At 41.5% G+C, this 23,448-nt stretch overlaps 1 protein-coding gene across 1 annotated transcript in view; it reads left to right on the top strand.

The window, feature by feature from the left end:
- The window catches only part of CUNH3orf20 (chromosome unknown C3orf20 homolog), a 68,265-nt gene that overhangs the window by 25,283 nt on the left and 19,534 nt on the right, over positions 1–23,448 (top strand). Inside the window, exons 7-11 of the mRNA XM_055344594.1 lie at positions 781–930; positions 1,714–1,834; positions 8,066–8,197; positions 13,433–13,547; positions 14,898–15,150. Coding sequence (XP_055200569.1) covers positions 781–930; positions 1,714–1,834; positions 8,066–8,197; positions 13,433–13,547; positions 14,898–15,150 — 771 coding nt within the window. The remainder of the gene's footprint in view (positions 1–780; positions 931–1,713; positions 1,835–8,065; positions 8,198–13,432; positions 13,548–14,897; positions 15,151–23,448) is intronic.

Here is a 23,448-nt window from a genome sequence, read left to right on the forward strand (position 1 = left end):
ATATAATTAAATTAAAATAAGGTCACATTAGCTTAGGGTTGGGCCCAATCCAATGAAGAGAAAACAGACACATACAAAGTGGGAAGAAGGCCATGTGATGACTGAGGCAGAGGTTAGAATGGTACATCTATAAACCAAGCAATGCCGAAGATTCTTGACAACCACCAGAAACTAGGGAGAGGCAAGGAAAGATTCTTTTCTAGAAATTCTTCTGTCTGGGGTACTACTTAAATTCCTGCAGTAGCTACCCAAACTGTGTTCCTTCAAGCTGGGACCAGTGTTTCTTGGGGTCACTTTAGTAGGAAATGAGCAGAGAGATATTGCCTCTACTCATAGATTGATCATAATGGGAGGCAGCCTGACAACATTAGAAATATGCTTCAGAGTTCAGGTCCTGGTTCTGCCACTTCCTTGTGGTGTCATGTGAGGAAGATAATTTCTCTGCACCTTGGATTCCTCATCTGTAGGATGGGCAACTTGTCCTGGTTTGCCTGAGACTTTCCTGGATTTAGCACTAAAAGTCCCACAGCCCAGAAAACCCTACTCATTTGTGAGGTGGACATAATACTACCTACCACAGGGTGGTTGTGAGAAATAGAAAGAAGATACAGGAAGGCACCCAAGACATGGTTATGTTCCAAAGTGCAAGAAGGGTCTTTGAAGACTAGGAATGATGCACCAAATAGCTATCATTTTGACATGTAGACTTACTTTCCATGGAGCACCTGAAAGCAGAACCTGGAGAGTTTTCTATTAGTTCTCCTTGACCATTTTTGCCAGCTATCCCTCTGGAAACATCGCCATGTGTCAGATCCCCACGTGCTGCAGAGGGAGAACCATCACCTACCTCTTTAATGACACACCCAACTTCTTTCTGGCTCTGTTCAATGCTGAAGGACAGGGCTATGTTTACTACAACCTGAAGGCCCGGTGAGTGGCTTGGGGGAATCCTGGCCCCATGAAAGTGTTTCTGATGGTGACAAAGGGAGGCACTGAGGTAGTAGTCCATGGGAAAAGGAGAGTCCACCAGTGTCCAGAGGTCTAGGAAGACAGTGAGGCAGGGCTAAAGTAGGGCCTGCAGGGATATAGGTATTTTGAGGGCTGACCTTTGCTTGCTAGATGTATGTCACAGCAAAAGAGAAGGGCAAATCCCCCCATCCCACTCCACTTGTACCCCCAGAGCACTAAGATCTGGATTGTTGGCTGGATTCATGGAAAAATTACTTAGTGGATAAGAGTGTTTTATACCAGCAGTAAGTGAAGGAGAGGCTATGAGTACCACTTTGTGGGGGCTTTTAAGAGAGGCACATATTCTTGTCAGCCAAAAGTCAGTTTCATAAGGAACTTATGAAACTTATCAGTTTTCAGAGGGAATAACTTACTCTTGTGTTATAGATGTTCCCATTCCCATTTTGGCACCTGAGATCCTGTATGTGCAGGCTTTTGGGCATACACTCCATTTCTTCCCTTTTGGGTTTGACCTGAGCCTCCATTATCTCTGTCAAACATGCCCTTTCTGACTGACATTCCTGTAGCATCAACAGATGAAGAGGCCTCAGACCATATAGGCAGAGGAAGTGAGGCTGCCCTCTGGACTTCATGGTTCCTCTAATCTATGACAGAGTCTCAGAACCCTGCCTGCCTGTTGTCTGTAGTGAGGAGGACTTCCTTCAGGGGCCTGGCATCAATTTCTGACCTTTGTATCTCTCCTAGTTGCCCCTACGTCTTGGTCTTGGATGAGGAAGGTGGGACTGCCAATGACTCCAAGGGCTACGTAGTCCACAAATGGAGCTGGACTTCCAAGACGGAGACTTTGCTCTCCCTGGAGTATAAGGTGGGCATGGACAGCATAGGTGGGGTGGCCTCAGCAGCTTTCCTTGGGCTGCCCAGCAGTAAGAGTCAAGAGGGCTACCTATAAGACAACTGCCTTGCCCTTGGGAGCTGTATAGTCTCATTTAGAGTGAGTGGTGGTTGGGAGCTGACTGAAGTAAACTTTTCCCCAGCCTACAGGAACTGTTGGGTGTGGTACTGACCTTTCCTAGTAATGTATGTCCTATTTTATTTTTATTGTTAATATTACTACATTTTAATGGTTAAAATGCCTTTCATTTTATGAAGGAACTATTATAGTAGTTGATAGCTTTATTTTTAATGTCTATACATGGCAATAAGAAAAGTTAGCAATTCTATGTTGGTCTTCCCAGTTTGTTTTTATAACTTTACTATGTCATGAAATAAAAAACCTGCACATCACGGGTAGCTGACAAACTCTTTTTTATTATTCATTTGATTGTTCAGTCACTCATTAAAGATTTATTAAGTAATAAATTAGTGTGGAATTACTAAAATTAAATAATTGTGATAAATTTAATTTATTAATAAAGTAGCTAAATGTGTTTGTTATTTAATTTAAGGCAGAGTTTCTCATTCTTGGCAGAAATGAAATTTTGGGATAGATAATTCTTTGGATAATAACTATGCATTGTAGGATACTTGGCAACATTGCATCAGATGCCAGTGGTATTCTCTCCCCAAGTGTGACAACCAAAAATATCCCCAAACATTGTCAGACATCCCTGGGGGGAATAGTTGCTCTTGACTGAGAATCACTGATCTAGGGGGTAGAAAAATAAATAAAGCCCCTCAAGGAATCCCAAAGTTCAGGAGAGTAATAAGGACACAAGATACAGAAGAATAAGAGCAATGAGAGAGGGACAAGCCCATATGGTTGGGATTCAGAGAAAGATCACAGAACACAGAATCTACTCAAGGTGGCCTGCTATTAAGAGCCTAAGGGTAAGGGTTATGGATGCTCTTGGAGTGTGTGGCAGGTACCTTACCCCTAGTTGTCTGTCTCTTGCTATTCCTGTTCTTCCTCTGCATTGGCTACTGGATTCTCATCCTTATATCCTAATTCCTATAGGTCACACCTCTGCTCAGAAACATTCAATCCCTTGAACATATTTTACCCTTCCCATTCCTTTGGCCTGAAATGTGCCCCTTCCTCTCTCTGCCAATCCAAATTTCCTCTCTTTTGCAGCCCTGCTCATACTTCTTCTCTATCATGGCATTGCAATCCACATCCATTTCTCTTTTCTCACAATACCCACAGTCTGGGTTAGTAATTAGTCATATTCTTATTGCATATCATAATCTTATGGAACCTTAAAAATACAGATCCCCAAGCACAGCCCCAGAGAGATTCTGATTCAGGTGGTCTGTTATGAGTACTAGATATCTGTAGTTTTCACATGTACTCCTGATTCTTGGCCAGGTCAGAGATCATCAGTCTAAGAGTGTATTGAGTTATTGTCTTAATATTAAGCTTTTTGTCGATGTTTGAAAAGTTTATAGTCCATGAAGATTATAAATTTGTTGCAGACAGGCACCGTATGTTATGTAACAGTGTGACCAAGTGGACAGAGAACTGGAATGAAAACCTGAGAAGCCTTGTTTAATGCCAGCTAGCCAGACTCTGACTATTAAGTTTTGGGAAAATCACTCAGCTTCTCTGAGTCTTGGTTGTCTGGTCAATACAAAGTGGGTCACCAGATCAGCCCTGCCTCACACTGCTTTTGCAGGAACTAAATAAAATAATTGGGGGGGAGGAGTTGCTTTGACAACACTAAATTGTTTTGACAATATAGTTCGGTTCATTGTTCTATCCCCTGGAGCTGCATACAGAATTTCACAACAGCTGCCGGTGCAGTCAAGAGTGGCCTGGAAGACAACAGGAGCATGTGTGCATATGATTCATGTAACTAGAAGAGGGAAGGGAGAGGATTCCAGGAAGAAGGAATAGCACCTGTAAATGCTTGGAGCTGGGACTCAGTGCGGTATCTTAAAAGTTCATAGGTGCAACTTGTGAAAGAAAGGGGGCAGGAGGTATATATGCTGTGGGGTGGAGGTAAGAGTTATTGGATGTCAGGCAGAGGAACTTGCTTATCGTTTTGTAGCCTGCAGTGGCCAGTTTATTTTCGCCCAGATATTTATATTTCCAGTGTTTTTCATTCCTCTCTGAATATCCAAGTTTTCCTCCAGTATCATTTCTTTTCAGTAAAGAAATTCCTTTAGCATTTCTTGAAGTGCAGATCTGCTGACAACAAATTCTGTTTGCTTTATTGTTAAATTTTTTTTAATTTATTTTTATTTTTTTATTGGCGTTCAATTTGCCAACATACAGCATAACACTCAGTGCTCATCCCACCAAGTGCCTCCCTCAGTGCCCATTACCCAGTTAAAAATGTTTTTATGAAAGGATATCTTTGCTGGGTATGGAATTCTGGGTTTACTGGGTTTTTTCCTTCTAGCAATTTAAAGATACTCTTCCACTGTGTATGTCCTCCAAAGTTAATGATGAGAAGTATGTAGTTATCAAGTCATTGTTTATTTTTCTAGCTGTTTTCAAGATTTCATCTTTAATCTGATTAGTTTGACTATGATGTGTCTAGATGTGGTTGTCTTTGTTCTGTTGGGGGTTTACTGAACTTCTTGAATTTGTACACTCATGTCCTTCACCAAATTTGGGAAGTCTTCTGTTATTATTTTAGGGGAAAAATGTGCTCAACCTTTCTCTTTTTCTCCTGAGATTCCAATTACATGTATTTTAGAACTTTTAATATTGTCCCAAAGGTCTCTGAGACTCTATTGTTTCTTTTTTTAAATTTTAGAGGGAGAGAGAACATGAGCAGGCTGAGGGGCAGAGGGAGAGAGAGAGAGAATCTTTTTTTTTTTAATGATACTTTGTGTGGACATTCAAGTTGACAATGCCTTTTTTTTTTTTACAAGATTTATTTATAAAGAGAAGGAGAGAAAGTGTGAATGGGGGGAGGGGCAAAGTGAGAAGGAGAGAGTGAGAATCTCAAGCAGACTCCCCACTGAGGGTAGAGCCCTTCATGGGGTTTGACCTCATGACCTTGAGATCATGATCTGAGTGGAAATCAAGAGTTGGTGCTTAACTGACAGAGCCACTCAGGTGACCCCAGAGAGAATCTTAAGCAGACTCAATGCTCAGCTTGGCGCCCCACATAGGTCTCGATCTCACAATCCTGAGATCAAGACCTGAGCCAAAATCAGGAGTTGGATGTTTAACTGACTAACCTACTCAGGCACCCCAACTCTGTTCTTTTTTGTTGTTCATTTTCTTCTCAGATTGGATGATTTCTATGGATCTAAGTCTCAGGTTCACTGACTATTATGATATCTTCATTCTGCTATTATGCTAATCCTGTGAATTTTTTAAGTTTCCCATATATATTTTCAAGTCTAGAATTTTCATTTAGTTCTTTTTTTTACATTTCCTATTTCTGTGCTGAGATTGTCTGTTTTTTCATTTATTACTATGTTTTCCTTGACTTCATTGAGTACAGTTAAATTAGTTGCTTTAGAGTTCTTGTCTGATAATTTCAACATCTGGGACATACCACACAGGATTGGTTATCTGTTACCTTAAGAACGGCTCACACTTCACTGGTTCTTTACATGTTGGATAACTTGAGATTATTGACATTATGTGTGTTATCTGAGGATCTGTGGACTGTAGAATCTGAATTTTGATGTATTTCTCTGAAGAGTGTTAATATTCTTTGTTTTAGCAGGCAGATAACTTGATTAGACTCACACCACAAACTTTGTCTTACCTGCAATGGGCAGGAACTCACATCTCAGTTTTTCTGTTTCCCTAGCAGTAAGCTGTCCTGAGTCTCCCCTGCTCATCCATGGCTCAGGGATTAGCCAGGGATATGGATGGCCTATTCACAAAATTTGGGTCTCTATTTCTTTGGTGCTGTCTCTTCTGGAATTTTATCCTTACTTTTCTGTGATTGTAGTTTCCACAGGTTCAGTCCTTTGGTTTTCTGGGTCAGGAAGATGGTGGTGTTTTGGCCATGACTGTGGCTTGCCTTCATGCCAAAACTATAAAGTAGAAATTCATCCCATGCTGGCCCTTTCTTTTAAGTTTTGACTCTTCAAAATTTGCCTGTTTTTGTTTATTCTTCAGAGCCTTTGGTTTGTTGTTTTATTGTATTTGTGCCAAGGTCTGTAGGAGGGTCAGCCTAGTAGGAACTGACTCAGCTATGTTGGAAGTACAACCAGCTGGTTAGTTTCTAAGTTGAGGGCTGGCATGCTTGGTCCAGCATGTGTATAGAAAGTTGACTAGAAAGGGAAAGATCAGTGGATGGGGTAGTACAAAGACTAGTTATGGGGGTTACTAGCCAGATCTGACATGATGAAGGGGTGCAGCAATATTTTTTAAAGGAGCCATTTCAGGAGAAGAATTCAGTGGCATTCAAGCATCAGCTGTAGGGAATAAATGAGAAGAGAGGGAAGTATAGATGACTCTATAATGGAGTATATATCTGGGTGGAAAACAAGTTTCTGAGAGGGTCAGAGATCAGTATGTTTTAGATGTGTTGATTGGGCTCGGTGGCTTTTGTGACATAATCCTCTCTTAGGGTGAGAGATTAGGGATGATGCATATATGTGATGGACTGGCTCATGAATTCTCAAGAAGATGAGTAGAGAATGAGCTTGTAAAGCACCCACATTTGGGGCACTGGGGAGAGGAAGAGAAACCACCCAGGGAACAGGGATAATAAAAAACAGTTGTACTGTGCTAAGCCCTGTGCATATTTTACCCCATGAGATCTGCTCAGTGCCATAGGAAAAAAACTTCTGTTACTGTCCCCAGGCTCAGAGAAGCTAACCAACTTCCCTAAAATTGCTCCACTGGTAAGTAGCAACACTGGGATTTGAACCTTGCCCAACTGTAGCACTTGAGCTCTCAACCACAGCTCTATACTACACCCACTAGGAGAAGAACAGGAGAGGGAGGGTAGGGTTTTTTCTTAAGTGGGAGTGATCAACAAGTATGAAGATGTCAAAAGACTTGGTAAAAAGACAGCCATGGATCAAATATTTTCTGGGTGTTGGAAACCACTAGCATCCAGACTGAAGAGTATGAGAAAGAATTGAATTTAGACCTTGGGGCCAATAAGTGGAATAGCAGAAGCAAATGGAAGGAGTGAAATGAAGAGTATTTCCTTAGTTCAGAGGAGTCCTGAGATACACATAGGTCAGAGACATGAAGGGTGGAAGAAAGCATCAGCACACAGCAAGTAGGGCTGCAGACTCCTAGGCCCTTGTGTAGGGCTACTATGCATACATAACTCTCTGCACATGTGAACCATTCAGGGACCTCACAGGATTGGATTGTGCTTCCACACCCTGACTATATCTGCTCATGTGTGTTATGGACTTTTGTGGCTTGTGAAGCCACTTCCATAATCTTTATCTCATTTGAACCTGATACTAGACTTTGAACTATTTACTATTGAGGAATTTGAGCTTCAGAGAAGCTGGCTTGCTTAATAGAGGCTGAACTGGAACTTACTTCTAGAACACAGAATTCTCAGGAGTGAGTTGCTATAAAGGCAGCTCATCCTCCCTGTTCCTATCTGCAATCCCACCCCTTTTGGAAGTGATTTTTTTTTTTAAAGCTCCTTTGGCTCCTCCTTAGGAGAAGAGTAGTGACATATTTCGTGATTGTGGGGAGGGTACTGAGCATATGTGTCTCAGCCCCTGCTGGGTTCCTTTTGTCATCTGCCCACCCACACACAGAAGGGTGCATTCTGGTATCTCCTGCCATGTTGTCAGCTCCCCAAGGCATGCATGCTCTAGAGCAAGGCTCATGGTCAGGCCTGTTGCCTGGGTGGACATATCTGATTCATAGTGTAGACTTATGAGCCAAGCTACATCTCCATCCAGCTCTACTGGAACCAAAGCTGATTCACCTCCAGACTCCTGCGTCTCTTTCACATTGGTTCTAAGCTTCCACTGGAAAGGGAAGGGGCAGGAATAGGAAGGCATCTGTTACTTTTTCTGCCAGTCCCCAAAGAGAGACTGGAATCCTTTCTTTTCTATGAAAGCTAAATTCCAACATAAGACCTGGAAGGACCTTACAGCTTTCTCAGCTGCAAGCCAAGTTTTGTGCTTTGTGGTGATGGTAGTAGGGGGAGGGTGGATAATAGAAGCAGAGATCCCCTAAGCACTGTTTCTTCATCTGCAGGTGAATGAGCAAATGAAGCTGATGGTGCTGGCCCAGGACTCCATCACAGTCACCTTTACTTCCCTAAATGAAACAATAACACTCTCTGTATCAGCCAACAACTGTCCCCATGGGGTAGCACATGATAAACGGGTAAGCCAAAACAGACCAGGTCCCCAGGCCTGACCCCAGGCGTCTCAGTGTGGGTTGCCATTCTATATTTCAGTGTGTGTGCTCCACCTACCCCTCCACCCCCTCTCCCATGCAGGGCCCTCCCTCTTTCTCTGACTAATGAACTCCTAATCACCTTCTCTGTGAAACATCCGTCTGTTAGGAGTCTTTCAGTTGTGATAGTATCCAAAACAGATTAGCTTAAGCATGAAGAGAAACTGTATTGGCTCAGTAAACTGAGAAGTCTATCAGTAGGCAGCTTTAGGCATGGCTGGATCCAGGCCCTCAAATGATTCCATCAGATATTCCCATCTCTTGGCTCTTCTTTCCTCTTTGTTGCCTTCATTCTCAGAGAGTTTCTCTCTTTATGGTGACAAGATGGTCATAAGCATCTCTGGGCTCATTATTCTACCAGCTTTGCTCTTCCAAGGAGAAAGAGGGCTTCTCTTTCCTTAGCTATCAAGGAAAAGTGCCAACCCCAACATTGCCACCTCTCCCTGAATGGACCCCATGGCCAGGAGCACATGTTGCTCTCACAGCCCAGGCTTGAGTATCATGTTCATCCTGAGAGCCAAAGGGCATGATCAGCCCCAGGTACACTGCCCTGTTGAAAGATGAGGCAGGAACATCATGGTGCTGTTACCAGATGAATAAGAGGTGTTACTGGAAAGAATAACTACCAACGTGTGTTGATGACCCTCTCCACTACCCCCTTTCCCATCCCAAGGAGAGTCTGCCTCTCCCTTTGCTTGGCTTTCCCAGCTATGACTCATCTCTATTCTAGCAGTCCTTTACTTATAAACCTATCTTTTCTACCAGACTGAGAATTCCCCGTGAGGCCTATTGACGTTTCCCCAGGGCTACAGCATGGGACTGCTTCAAATTAAGTGCTTACTAAATATTTGTTGGGTGGGTAAGAAAACAGTGGAGACTAGAAGCCCAGTTCTTCTATTTTCTGGGTCTTTATGGGTCCTCCTGTGTCCCTGGTCCCAAGTCAGCATCATGGAGAGAGATGGGGAGGACGAGGGGCACACATCCCCAATCCCTGAGGGATTATATTTATATTTATATTTATATATTTATATTTATATTTATATTTATAGTCTAGTGGAGAACACTTGACATACACCATGAGAGTGAGGTAACCAAGGGTTCATTGATGGAACAGGCTACTTGCATTGCAGATCGGGTACTTTGCTGGGATTGGTTCATTGGGGAAGGCTCCTTGGAACTTCCTGGGACTCTACCTCCCAGTTTCCATGGGCCCAGTCCCAGCTTATACCTATCAGCCTAGAGGAATTATTAATAGCATCCTCTTTCACTCTCAAAAGTGTCCTGGTTTGGATGCTAATTATATGATCATCCAGAGGGCAGTTCCCCCTCCCTGTGTTCCTATCTGGGGCTGAGCAAGGCTCTGGTACTGCAGGGGTACTTGCCACCAACATGCCACAGGCTCATAGACTCACAGAGCTGATAGAACCCATTAGGAGCAGCCAGCCCAACGTTCTCACTTTACATCGGGGACACGGAGGCAGGCATTTGTTACGGACCCATGCTCTATGAACAAGATAGAGAACACCTGTGTTTCTCTTGGAAGAGAGCATTCCATCTGTTTTCCCACCACCTTTTTATTTCAGCAGCATTTCAACTTCATTAATTCATTAAGTAATTCAATAAACATTTGTTAACACAGTGTGCCAAGTTGGCTTCTGGGGATGTAGAAATGGAATAAATCTCATTCCCTCTAGTTCTAAAATACTTTCCATCTAATGGAAGGGGAAACAGCATCAACATCAATTGTAATCCAGCTGGACTGGTGCAGTGTGTAGGGGAGAGAGGCACCATGGGAGCCCCTGGGGGACCAGGAGAGAATGTTTGTTAAAGGAGCATTGGAGCATCCAGGAAACTCAGATACTTGTGAGCTGCACTGATTATTTCAAAGAGCAAAAGAACCCTGGGTTTGACTCCATGTGGGCTAAGATGATGATCATGCTTACTGATGAGTCCGCCCTGCCCATTTGGTTCCATGCTATTACTCTGAAAATTGCTGTTATGTGGCTAAGTACACAGGATGTATGAAGTCATATACCTATATTTCTTAAAAACCTTTTTAGACTGTGTAAAAAAATGTGAGCTTATTTTTCCTACCAAAGGCAAGAGATATTAGAGAATTGTTCTTTCCCATAAAATTGTAGTAATGCCTAGTTTTCCTGACAGCCTCTTATCTAGTAAACACTGGAGTCTGGTTCACAGCTAAGAACCAGGATGTAAGCAATTAAAGACCCCCATGAACAGCCAAAAGAGGTCACTCTATGTCCATGCACCAAACATGCCCTTTGGACTGAGGAAAGCCCCTCAGTAATTCAATTCTTATTTTATCTTACCTGAATGCAATCTTGGAATAAGGAGAAGTCCAGAGCTGTGCTGCCCAATATGGTAGTCACACATCACAAACAGCTACTGAGAACTTGCAATGTGACAAGTCCAAATGGAGATCGGCCACAAGAGAAAATATGCATTGTGTTTCAAAAACTTAGCATGAAGAGAAAATGTAAACTTTCTCATGAATGGTTTGATTGCATGTTAAAATAATCATTTAAAAATATATGTTGTGGGATTCCTGGGTGGCGCAGCGGTTTGGCGCCTGCCTTTGGCCCAGGGTGCAATCCTGGAGACCCGGGATCGAATCCCACGTCGGGCTCCCGGTGCATGGAGCCTGCTTTTCCCTCTGCCTGTGTCTCTGCCTCTCTCTCTCTCACTGTGCCTATCATAAATAAGTAAAAATTAAAAAAAATATATATGTTGGGTTAGATAAATCTGCTACCAGAATTAATTTCACCTTTAAGAGTTTTTTTTTTTAAATGTGGCTATAGAAATGTTTACAACCACATGTGTAGCTTGCATTTTCTTTATATTGGACCGTGTGGATCTTGAAAATGGTGTCTTCATCAGGGAAGCTCACAGAGGCAGTTTGCCAGTGTGGTAGAAAGCTGGAAAGTTATTTAAAAGGACATCATAATTCAAAAAGCATAGCTGTCTCGGGGACACTTAGCAAAGGGCTAAGCAGATCAGTATATTAAAACAGCTTCTGGAAACAGTGCTGGGTTCTAGTCAGTAGTTATTGATGTTGACCCAGAAGACTGACTTGCCACAGAAGCATCAAGGTCGTCAACCCTTCTGTTTGAGAACACAGATTTCAGACTAGATAAACAACAGCAAATGAGGAAATATGGGTTTTATTGTAGGAAACACAATTTCCAAATGTTGGTTTTAGCTGCCAGGTTAAGCACCTTGAAATATTTGTACATGAAATCTTGAGACTCAGAAAATTGTCTCCTCTCTGATTTTTTTTTAAATTTTTATTTATTTATGATAGGCACACAGTGAGAGAGAGGCAGAGACACAGGCAGAGGGAGAAGCAGGCTCCATGCACTGGGAGCCCGACGTGGGACCCGATCCTGGGTCTCCAGGATCGCGCCCTGGGCCAAAGGCAGGCGTCAAACCGCTGCGCCACCCAGGGATCCCTCCTCTCTGATTCTTGGACTGTCAGAGCTGCAAGGGGCCCCTGAGAAGACTTGCTAATTGTGCAGGCCGACCAAGGCTAGGAAGAAGACATAGAGCCTTGGGCCAGCCCCTTCCCTTCTAGTCCTCAGTGTCCCCATCTGTAGAGGGATATGTAAGGGCCTGCCCAGCTTCCACACAATCTGTTCAACTTTTTCCTATGTCTGTGTGTTTGGGGCTGGTTATCATTCATCAGCAAAATCCATGGCAGTCTAGAAAAGCTGAGGGTGGGAAGTAGGGTGGCCTCTTCCTGCTAAGTTCCTGTCAGTGACAAGCTTGTTAAATGGCTTCCCCAGACTCCCATCACCTTGGAAGGAGCCACCTATCAGAGCGACATGCAGAACGGCAGTCCTAGCTTTTACAGCCCTGCGGCCAGGCTCCTCACTAAATATTTCTATCAAGGCAGCACTTTGAAAGTGAGGCAACACCTCAATTTAAAAGCTTTATTAGCCCACAGTGCCACTTCAAATCCTTTTTGGAAGCAGGCTGAGTATAAATTACAAATAAATAAATAAAATTAGCCTAGAAGCAGCAGCTGTGGCCTAACCCCAGAAGGATAGTTGAGGCTTTGCTATTAACTGAGGCATCCTTTATGGACGTCCTGCCTACGGGGTAAAGTAGGACACATAGACTGACCATCATTCTTCTGAAAATCTGTCCACTGTCCATCCCATTCTCTCTACCTGAGGCTTCAATTCCACAGAAAATTGTTTCCACAACTTCTCTGTGTTAAGTGGGAGATGTAGAAAGCAAAGATCCTGCCTTCTTGGGGCCAACCAAGTTTATGGGCAAAGGAGGTAAAACATGGTCAGGCCCAGGGTGGAAAGGACAGGCACGGGCTAAAGCTCGGATTTAGCATGGGGAGCATTGCTCCCGGCTGAGGAAATCAGCAAAGGCCTCCTGGAGGAAAGGTCAGGCTCTGACTGCCATGGACTCTAAAATCTGAGCCTAGGTCTGTATGCCATTGAACTGCTCCAGCAGAGGTAGAGGTTGAACCCCACAGAAACCTTGCCATCCTGTGAGGGCCTCAGAGCCAGAATGGCCTTTCAGCATGGCTCTGAATTGAGGCAGGAGGCCTGGGCCTTTGATCCCAACAGGGACCAGTCAATCTATGTAACCTTGGCTATGAGCAGTTTCTCATCTGAGATATTCTGGCAGCTGTAGGGAGCATGGGGGCACTGGGGGATGCATATAGAGGGGGCCTAACAGCAGAGATCCCAAAGAGGCCTTTGTCTATCTAGCTATTCATAATGGAGCAAGCATTAATTGAGCGCCTTCTGCATGACAGGTGCTTGGACACCAAAGAGACCAAGACTTGGCCCCTGCCCTCTAAGAGCTTACAGTCCTGCAGGCAAGACAGTCTCAGATGCATCCAGTTACTTCATAAAGGGTTAACTCTGACTTCAGGCTACATGGAGAGCAAGGAACAGTTCTGCCCAGTAGAGTCAGGGAAACCCTCCAACAAGGTTTTGAGTCAACTTTGAGTCAAGTTGGGCTGATGTGCAGGAATTCACTGAGCAGAGGGCAAGAGAGAGGCGTGTCGTGGCAGAGGGGACAGCACGGCCGCCAGCCAGAGCAAGGCCTAGCTGTTGGTGGGCTGGGCCCGTGGCTCCTGGCAGGGAAGCAACAATGCTCTCCTCCTTGGCCTCTCCCCAGCTGCTGGCCCGCATGGACGACAAGATAGCTAAGATGAACCGAGCTCTGGCAGAGATGAGGAAGCGATTTCAAAAGACAGTGTCACAGTTTATGAATTCTGTCTTGCTGACAGCAGGTAAGGGGCAGAAAGACCGGTGATGCCTATCTGATAACTTCCTATATCCTGGGTCACCTACAAGGCACCTCTGAGGACAGCTCTTTGCCACCCAGGGAGGTGGGCAGGCAGGGCAATTTCCTCATTGGTAGATGGAGTGACGAGGCCCAGGCCGCTGAAGTAAAGATACTCAGGGCCATGTCGGGAGTAGTGGTGGCCTTCACAGCCTTCAGTTTCTGAGCACCGCCACGTGTCCTCAGCGTCTCCTGTGGTTGTTTTATTTCTCCTGGGCCTCCTGTCGTTGTTCTGTGACTCTCTGACCCACTCCTACAGCTGGTTCACCTTTCAGTTCTGTCTCCCATATAGTCCGTCATCCATTTGCAGACCCTGTTCCTCTCTGTGGACAACCTTGATAGAAGGGAAAAAAGCAGCCAGCTCACCAGGCTGTCTCTGTTAGGCCACAGGGGCTCCCCCCAGGGCCAGCATGGTGACCTCAGGACCCCTATCACATCTAGGCTCTCTTGCTGAGGAGCCTGGGGACAAAGGAACAGTGACTTCCATTCCATGCCACCCCCTGGCTGGTTACCGGGGGGTGGGGTGGGGTGTTGCTGTGCTCCAAGGAGTTTCTCCTCATCTCTAAAGACTCAATTCAACTGTATCCCTCCTCCAGAAAGCCTTCCTTGATTCCCCCAACAGAATGAGTCTCATACTCTTCTGGGTTCCCACATAAAAAATATGCTCTAATTATAAGTCTTACTACCTAGCATTGTGAATATTTCTTTGCCCATCCCCCTCATACCCTGGTTAGGAGTTCTCAGAGGCAGGGAACCCTGTTTGGGACATCTATATATTCCCAGCATCCAATAAATGTTTGATAAGTGAATAAGAAATGAAAATCCCAGGCCTCAGAAGTTTTCAAGTCTAGTAGAGAAACTAAAACAAGAATTCGAATAAATACAACAAAGAAAGTAGTGGAAATTACTTATCTCTGGAGATACAGGCAACAGCATTCTCAGAAAAGAGAACAGTATGGAGACATTGTGTACCCAGGGCACTCAGAGTGCAACGGAGGACACAGAGCTGAATGAAACATGGGCTTCATAACGAAAGAGGGATCCCAGCTGAGTCTTGACGAACGAATAGAAATGCGATTGATTTGTTCTGACATTCAGCCAACATTTACTGATCCACTAACTGTACTAGGGTTGGAGCTGTGTGCTGGACACCAGAGGGGGGGCAGCTCGGCCAGAGAACATGCAAGAGTGGAGGAGTGGCATGGAAGATGAGCTGCAGGGCTGCTGATAGGCAGAGCCCCACAGCAGGGCAGGGAAGGCCACGAGGGAGAGTGACAGCTGTGTCTTCTGTTAACAGGCCTGTTCACCATAGAATACCCGGTTAAGGAAGAGGCAGAAATCAATCAAACCAGGGTAAAATCGAGTCTCTACCTTGAGCGGAGCACCAAGCCAACTGGATACTCAGGAGAAGCCCTTTTACTACGATCTCAGTCAGCCCGATTGGAATCCTCAGTTGGAGAGTCTTCGAAGGAAGAACATGGGTCTGTTTCTGTAAGCCCCACTCGGAAGAAGAGTATCAAGATCCAACCCAAAGCTGTGGTCACACCCAGGTGGGCTTGGGCCTTCAATTCTTCTGGCCTCCATGTGTCAGACATGGTGATGGACAGTAGGCACACAGTGGAGAACAAAACAGATGAGGCCCCTCCCTCTTGGAGCTGAAATTTTAGGGGCGGGAGAAGATAGACAACAAACATATGAAGGAATGAAGTTATTTTAGGTAACAAAGAAAGTAAATCAGGTCTAGGAAGAAAGTAAATCAGGGTCACAGGTTAAAGCAGAAGCTGGCAAACTAGGGCCATTCACCTAATCTGGCCCCACTGCCTGCCTTTTTATGATTGAATTAAGTAGGAAGAGTTTTTACGTTTTGAAATGCTTGAGGGAAAAAGATCAAAAGGAGAATAATTTATGGCATGTGCAATGTTATAAAATTTATTTTATTTTATTTTTTTAAATTTATTTATGATAGTCACACACACAGAGAGAGAGAGAGAGGCAGAGACACAGGCAGAGGGAGAAGCAGGCTCCATGCACCGGGATCCCGATGTGGGATTCGAGCCCGGGTCTCCAGGATCGCGCCCTGGGCCAAAGGCAGGCGCCAAACCGCTGCGCCACCCAGGGATCCCAATGTTATAAAATTTAAATGTCAGGATCCATAAGTAAGGTTTTATTAGAACAGCCACTCCCACTCATTTACATATTGCCCAGAGCTACTTTCCCCACTACCACAGAAATGTTGAGTAATTATGACCAAGACCATCTGGCCTGCAAAAACTAGAATATTTACTATCTGGCCCTTTATAGAAAATGTTGACTAGGAAGTGAGGTGGGAGTGCTAAATGAGATAGACGGTCAGGGAAGGCATTTCTGAGGAGCTGATATTTAAGTGGGGACCCAGGACAAGAAATAGGCAGCTATAGAGAAGGGTGTGGAAGGAACAGTAGGCAGAGGGTAGAGCAAGCAGAGACCTGTGACAGGAACAAGTTTGGTATATGTGAGGGAAAGAAAGACGACCAGGGTGGAACATGGTGATAAAGAGGGGAGACCCTGTGAATTGAGGACAGAGAGGTAGGCAAGAGCCAGATCAAGGGTCCTTGTTAGTGTTGTAGGAAGCCATTCCATAACTTTACGACAGGAACTGATATCATCTGATTCATGGGTTTTTTAACTTAAAGAATATCTTTTATATTTTTTATTTTAATTTTATATAATATTTAATTATATAAACTTTAATATAATCTTAAAATGCTTGGAAGAAAAGCATTTGGGGGCCCATTAAAGCATTTAATATAATATTAATGTTTCTGTATAAAAACACAGAAAAATGAATAAATCCTAAGCATATAGCTCAATGCATATCACAAAGTGAACATACCTTATAACTAAACCAAGAAACAGAACATTACCAGCTCCTTAGAAGTGCCCTCTTGTCCCCTTTCAAGGGCTTCCTCCTCAAAGGAAGAGTTCTAACTTCATAGTTTAGTGGGGTTTTTTTTAACTTTATTGAAATGAACTATTCCTCATGCATTCTTGTCCTCTAGCCTCTTTTGCTCAACATTATAATTGTGAGTTGTTGTGTGTAGCAATAGTTTGCTCATTTTCATTGTATAAGTTATTATTTGAATACACTAAAAATTATGCATTCTAATGTTCATGGATATTTGGGTTGTCTACAGTTTTGGTAATGATCGACTGTGCTAGTGAAAGTATATATCCTTATTTATGGTTGGTATATGCCTGGGTGTGAGATGGTACATGTCTCACTTGTAGTAGGGACTGGCCATTGTCTGGAGTGGTGGTATCAAGTTCTAGTCCCACCAGCAACAGTGAGAGCTCCTGTTACTCCACATCCTCACTAATGCTTGTAATTGCCAATCACTTTAATTATAGTCATTCTATAATGATGATACGGGTTTTCATTTGTATTTCCCCGGTGGCTGTAGAGGTTGAGTGCCTTTGAGTATGAGTATATCTCATTCATGGACCATTTTGGATATTCTCTTTGTAAAGGGCCTGTTTAGCTCTCTCATCCATTTTTCCTTTTTTTTTTCCTCATCCATTTTTCTACTGGTTATTTCCCTTTTCTTGATTTATGTTTTGGAGTTCTTTGTATGCTGTGGGTACAAGACTTTCTTCATGTTGCGAATGATCTTACACTTACTCTGGTAATGATGTCTATTGAGGAACAGAAGCTGGCGAATTTAATGTCAAATTTTCAATATTTTTCTTTATAATGAGCTTTTTATATCCTATTTAAGAACTTGACATAACATTATGCATGACAGTATTCAATAAAGTAACTTTTCTAGTAATTTTTTTGACTTTTACATTATGTTTGTCCTCCACCTGGAAATTTCTGTGGTGATGTGAAATAATAATCAAGTTTTAATTTTTTCCACACATATATAAAGGATTGTAACTTCCCCAAGGCTCTATGGCACAAACTCTGTCACAAATTAAGGGGTTCTATGTATATAAATCAGGGCACATTTTCCAGACTCCCTATTTTGTTTCCTATTTGTCCAACCTTTTGCCAATACCAGACTGTCCAATTAATCATAACTCTATGATAAGTATTGATATACAGCACACTAAGTACTTAAACTTTATTGTTCTAAAGCTTTTGGCTGTTCTTCACCTTTTATATTTCCATATAATTTTAGAATCACCTTGTCAACTTAAAAAAATATATCTTGGGATTTCAATGGAATTGTTAATGTCTTTGTAATATTGGAGTATTTCAATCCAAGAACATGGTATATCTTTTTATTTATTTATTTATTTACTTTATTTATTTATGTATGTATGTCTTCTCTAATCTCCTTATAGTTTGTAGTTTTGAACAGAGAGGTCTTATGTGTCTTTAATTAGTCTTATTTTAGAGTATTTAATAGTTTTTGTACCTATTATAAATTATGGGTTTTTAAAATTTTTTAATGATTTATTTATTTATTTTGAGAGAGAGAGAGAGCACGAGCTAGGGGAGGGGCAGAGGGACAGGGAGAGAAATCCTCAAGCAGACTCCCTGCTGAGTGTGGCCCAGTGTGGGGCTTGATCCCAGGATCCCAAGATCATGACCTGAGCTGAAGTCAAGAGCTGGACACTCAACTGACTGAACCTCCCTGAACCTCCCAGGTGCCCCTATAACTTATGCTTTTAATTTAATTATCCTATTTGTTGCTGGTTATAGAAAGGCAGTTGATTATATCTCAATTTAAATTTATTTTAAATTTACTTACAGTGAACTTTACTTGGTGTAAAAGTCTGAGTTTTGGTAACTGCATAGAGTTGTATAACCACCACCATAGCCAAACTGCAGAATGGTTTTATCACCTCCCACCAACCCCCCTCCCCCCACAGAGTCCGTTGTGTAGCCCCTGTGTAGTCAAACTCTTCATTCACCTTTAATCTCTAGCAACCCCTGACCTATTCTTTGTAGCTATTTCTAAAGCATTTTCTAAAATGTCATATAAATGGAATTATACTATGTAGAGCCTTTTGAGTCTAGCTTCTTTCACTTAGCATAATGCACGCAAGATTCATCCATGTTGCATGTATCAACAGTTCATTTATTCTTATTGCTGAGTAGTTTCCTATTTTAGGGGGCCCCAACACTATCCCCACATTCAGAGATTTACTGGAATTCAAGGGACTTAGTATATAGTTTCATTAATATATTAGGTTTATTATAGTGAAAGGATACATAACAGGATCAGCAAGGGTAAGAGATGCAGGTAGAATCTGGATAAATCCATACACAGACTTCCTTATGTTCTCTCCCTCTTGTGAAGGGATGTACCAAGCACGCTCCTTTCCCTAGCAGTGAAAAAGACAGTAAAATATGCAATATTTCTGCCCAAGGGTGCTCATTAAAGACTCAGAGTCCAAGGTTTTTATTGTGTGCTTGTTACACAGGCACTCTCTGCCTAGCAGATATCAAAATTCCAGACAATTCCAGACTGCTAGAGGGAAAGCCCGTGTTCAACATAAATCACATTGTTTATAACAAAGAGTCTGGGCTTAGTGTAGGAAATGGTTCAAGTGGCCAAGTTTCTAGACATCAGTGAAATGCCAACCTTGTAAGCTTGTCTTTCTAAAGATAGCAGCCTCAGGCCTTCTATGTTAACTCTTTTCTGCATATATTACATGGCATGGATGGGCAGAAATTTATTTATCCATTCATCTATTAAAATACATTTGGATTATTTTCAGGTTTTGGTGATTATGAATAAAACTCCTATAAATACTCAACAACTTTATGTGAGCATAGGCTTTCATTTCACTTGGGTAAATACTTAAGAGCTAGATTGCGGGGTTGTATATAAATATATACTTACTTTGTAAGAAACTGCCAACTGTTTTCCCAAGTAGCTGCACTGTTACGCATTGCCATCCACAGTGTATGAGGGTTCCAGTTGCTCCAAATCTTTGTCAGTCATTGGTATTGTCAGCTTTTCAAAAATATTTTACCCATTCTAATAGATTGTGTAGTGATATCTCATTATCATTTTAATTTACATTTCTCTGATAACAAATGATGTTGAATATCCTTCCATGGGCTTGGAATAATGGAATATCCTTCCATTATTCAGCGAAAAGTCTGTTCAGATCTTATGTGCATTTTTAAAATAGGTTATTTGTATTCGTATTGTTGAGTTTTGAGAGTTCCTTATTCTGGATATAAGTCCTTTATCAGAAACATGACTTGAAATATTTCTCCCAGGTTCTTTGGTTTGTTTTTCATTTTCTTAACATGGTTTTCTTGTTGTTGTTTGAGCAAAGTGTATTTTGATATAGTCCGATTTATAATTTTCTTTTCTTTTCTGGATTGTGCTTTTGGTGTCATATCTAAAAACTCTGCCTAACCCTGTGGTTATCAATCAGAGATTGTTCTGATCTTCAGAGGACCTTTAGCCCTATTGGGAGACATTTTTTAATTGTTACAACTTGGGAGGGGTTGCTACTCTATCAGGTAGGTAGAGGTCAAAGATGCCACTAAACATCCTACAATGCACAAAATGATCTGCACCACCACACAGAAGAATTATACAGTCCAAAATGTCAGTCATGCTGACTGAGAAATTGGTCTAACCCAGTGTCACAAAGTTTTTCTTCGAAGTTTTATAGTTTTATGTTACATGTAGACCTATGATCCATTTTGAGTTACTTTTTGTTTAAGGTACAAAGTTTGAGTTGAAGCTTATTTATTTTGCATATGGATATCCAGTTGTTTCAGACCATTTTTTGAAAAGATGTTCTTTTCTCTGTTGTCTTTGTACTTGTTTAAAAAATCAATTTGTGGGCAGCCCAGGTGGCTCAGCAGTTTAGTACCGCCTTGGGCCCAGGGTGTGATCCTAGAGACCTGGGATGGAGTTGCGTGTCCGGCTCCCTGCATGGAGCCTGCTTCTCCCTCTGCCTGTGTCTCTGCCTCTCTCTCTCTCTGTGTCTCATGAATAAATAAATAAAAGCTTTAAAAAAAATAAAAAGTAAAAATAAATAAAAATAAAAAACCAATTTGCCATATATGTGCGAGTTTCTTTCTATTTTGGTAATATGGTGAACTATGTTGGTTTCAAATGCTGAACTAGCCTTGCATTCTTGGGATAAACTGCTTAGTCATAAAGTATTATTATTTTTCTCTGTTGCTAGATTCAATTTACTAATATTTTGGGGAGAATTTATATATATATAGTGATGAAGGTTATTCATCTGTAGTTTTTTGGTAATGTTTTTGTCTGCTTTATCAGGGTAATGTTGGCCTAATAAAATGAGTTGGGAAGTAGTCCTTTCTCTTCTATTTTGTGTTGAATTGATATTTTTTTCTTAAATTCACCAGTGAAACCATCTTGCCTAACATTTTCTTTATTAGAAAGCTCCTTAAAACAAACTTAATTTTAATGAATACATGACTATTCTGGACATCTGTTTTTCTTGAGGGAATTTTGATGGCTTGTGTCTTTAAAGGAATTGACCTATTTCATCCAACATACTGAATTTATATGCATAGAATTGTTTATTGTATTCCCTTATCTTTTTAACGTGTGTAAGGTCTTTATGTGATATCCTCTTTTTTATTTTTAATGGTAATTTGTGCCTTCTCTCTCTTTTTTTTCTTTTTAAAGATTTTATTTATTTATTGATGAGAGACACAGAGAGAGAGAGGCAGAGACATAGGCAGAGGGAGAAGCAGGCTCCCCATGGGGAGCTTCATCCCAGGACCCCGGGATCACGACCTGAGCTGAAGGCAGATGCTCAACCACTGAGTCACCCAGGTGCCCTGTAATCTGGCTTTAGTATCAGGGTGATGCTGGCCTCGGAATAAATTCAAAACAACTTTCCTTCCTCTTCTATATTTTGAAAGTTTGACAAGAATAGGTATTAATTCTTTAAATAAATATTTGGTAGAATTCACATGTGATACCATCTGGTCCTGGACTTTTGTTTACTGGGATCTTTTTGATTACTGATTCAATTCTTTTTTTTTTTATTTTTTTTATTTATTTATTTATTTATTTATTTATTTATTTATTTATTTATTTATTTATTTTTACTGATTCAATTCTATTCCATAATTGATCTGTTCAACTTTTCTATTTCTTTCTGATTCAGTTTTAGGATGTTATATGTTTATAGCAATTTATCCATTTCTTTTAGGGTGTCCAGTTTGTTAGCATATATTTAATAATATTCTCTTTTAATCTTTTATATTTCTGTGGTGGTGATTGCTATTTCTCCTCTTTCATTTCTTTTTTTTTAATTTATTTTATTTATTTATTCATGAAAGACACACACACACACACACACACACACACACACACACACAGAGGCAGAGAGACACAGGCAGAGGAAGAAGCAGGCTCCATGCAGGGAGCCCAATGCAGAACTCAATCCCGGAACCCCAGGATCACGCCCTGGGCTGAAGGCGTGCCAAACTGCTGAGCCACCCAGGGACACCCCTCCTTTCATTTCTGATATTGTCTATTTCAGTCCTTTTTCTCTCTCTGTTTTTGTTTGTTTGTTGAAGGTTTATCAATTTGGTTGATCTTTTCAAAGAACCAGGTCTTGGTTTCATTGATCTGTTTATTATTTTTTTAGTTTCTATTTTGTTTATTTCTGCTCTAATCTTTACTTTTTCTACTAGTTCTGTTTTTTTTTTTTTGTTTTTTTGTGTTTTTTTTTGTTGTTGTTGTTCTTTTTCTAGTTCCTTTAGGTGTAAGTTTAGGTTGTTTGAGATTTTTCTTGTTTCTTAAGTTTATATTACTATACTCTTCCCTCTTTTTTTTTTTTTTTTTTTTTTTTATACTCTTCCCTCTTAAAACTGCTTTTGCTGTATCCCAAAGATTTTGGACCATTATGTTTCTCATTTTCATTTGTTCCCATGTATTTTTTTATTTCCTCTTTCTTAGTTCACCCATTCATTGTTTAGGAGCATATTGTTTAACCTCCATGTATTTGTGGTCTTTCCAGATTTTTCATAGTGGTTGATTTCTAGTTTCATAGCATTGTGGTCAGAAAAGGTACATAGTATGACTTCAATCTTTTTTAATTTATTGAGAGTTTATTGTAGCCTAATATGTGATCTATTCTGGAAAATATTCCATGTGCAGTTGAAAAGAATGTATATTCTGCTGTTTTAGGATGGAATGTTCTGAATTTATCTGTTAGATCCATGGTCCAATATGTCATTCAAAGTCACTGATTCCTGTTGATTTTCCATTTAGACAATCTATCCATTGATGCAAATGGTGTGTTAAAGTCTCCTACTCTTTTTTAAAAAATATTTTATTTATTTATTCATGACAGACACAGAGAGAGAGGCAGAGACACAGGCAGAGGGAGAAGCAGGCTCCCTAGAGGGAGCCTAATATGGAACTTGATTCCAGGACCCCAGAATCATGACCTGAGCTGAAGGCAGACTACTCAACCACTGAACCACGCAGGTGTCCCAAAGTCCCCTACTCTTATTGCACTACTAAGAATTACTTCCCTTATGTTTGTTATTAACTGCTTTATGCATTTGGGTGTTCCCATGTTGGGTGAATAAATAGTTAAGTTTTCTTGTTGTATTTTTCCCTTTTTGATTATATAGTGTTCTTCTTGGTCTCTTGTTACAGTCTTTGTTTTAAAGTCTGCTTTAGGGATGCTTGGGTTGCTCAGTGGTTGAGCATCTGCCTTTGGCTCAGGGCATAATCCCAGGACTCTGGGATCGAGTCCCACATCAGGCTTTTTGCATGAAGCCTGCTTCTCCCTCTACCTATGTCTCTCTCTCTCTCTCTCTCTCTCATGAATAAATAAATAAAATCTTAAAAAAAATAAAGTCTGCTTTGTCTGGTATAAGTATTGCTACCTAG

This window comes from Nyctereutes procyonoides, unplaced genomic scaffold, assembly GCF_905146905.1.
Source record: "Nyctereutes procyonoides isolate TBG_1078 unplaced genomic scaffold, NYPRO_anot_genome, whole genome shotgun sequence".
Classification (NCBI taxonomy): Eukaryota; Metazoa; Chordata; class Mammalia; order Carnivora; family Canidae; genus Nyctereutes; species Nyctereutes procyonoides.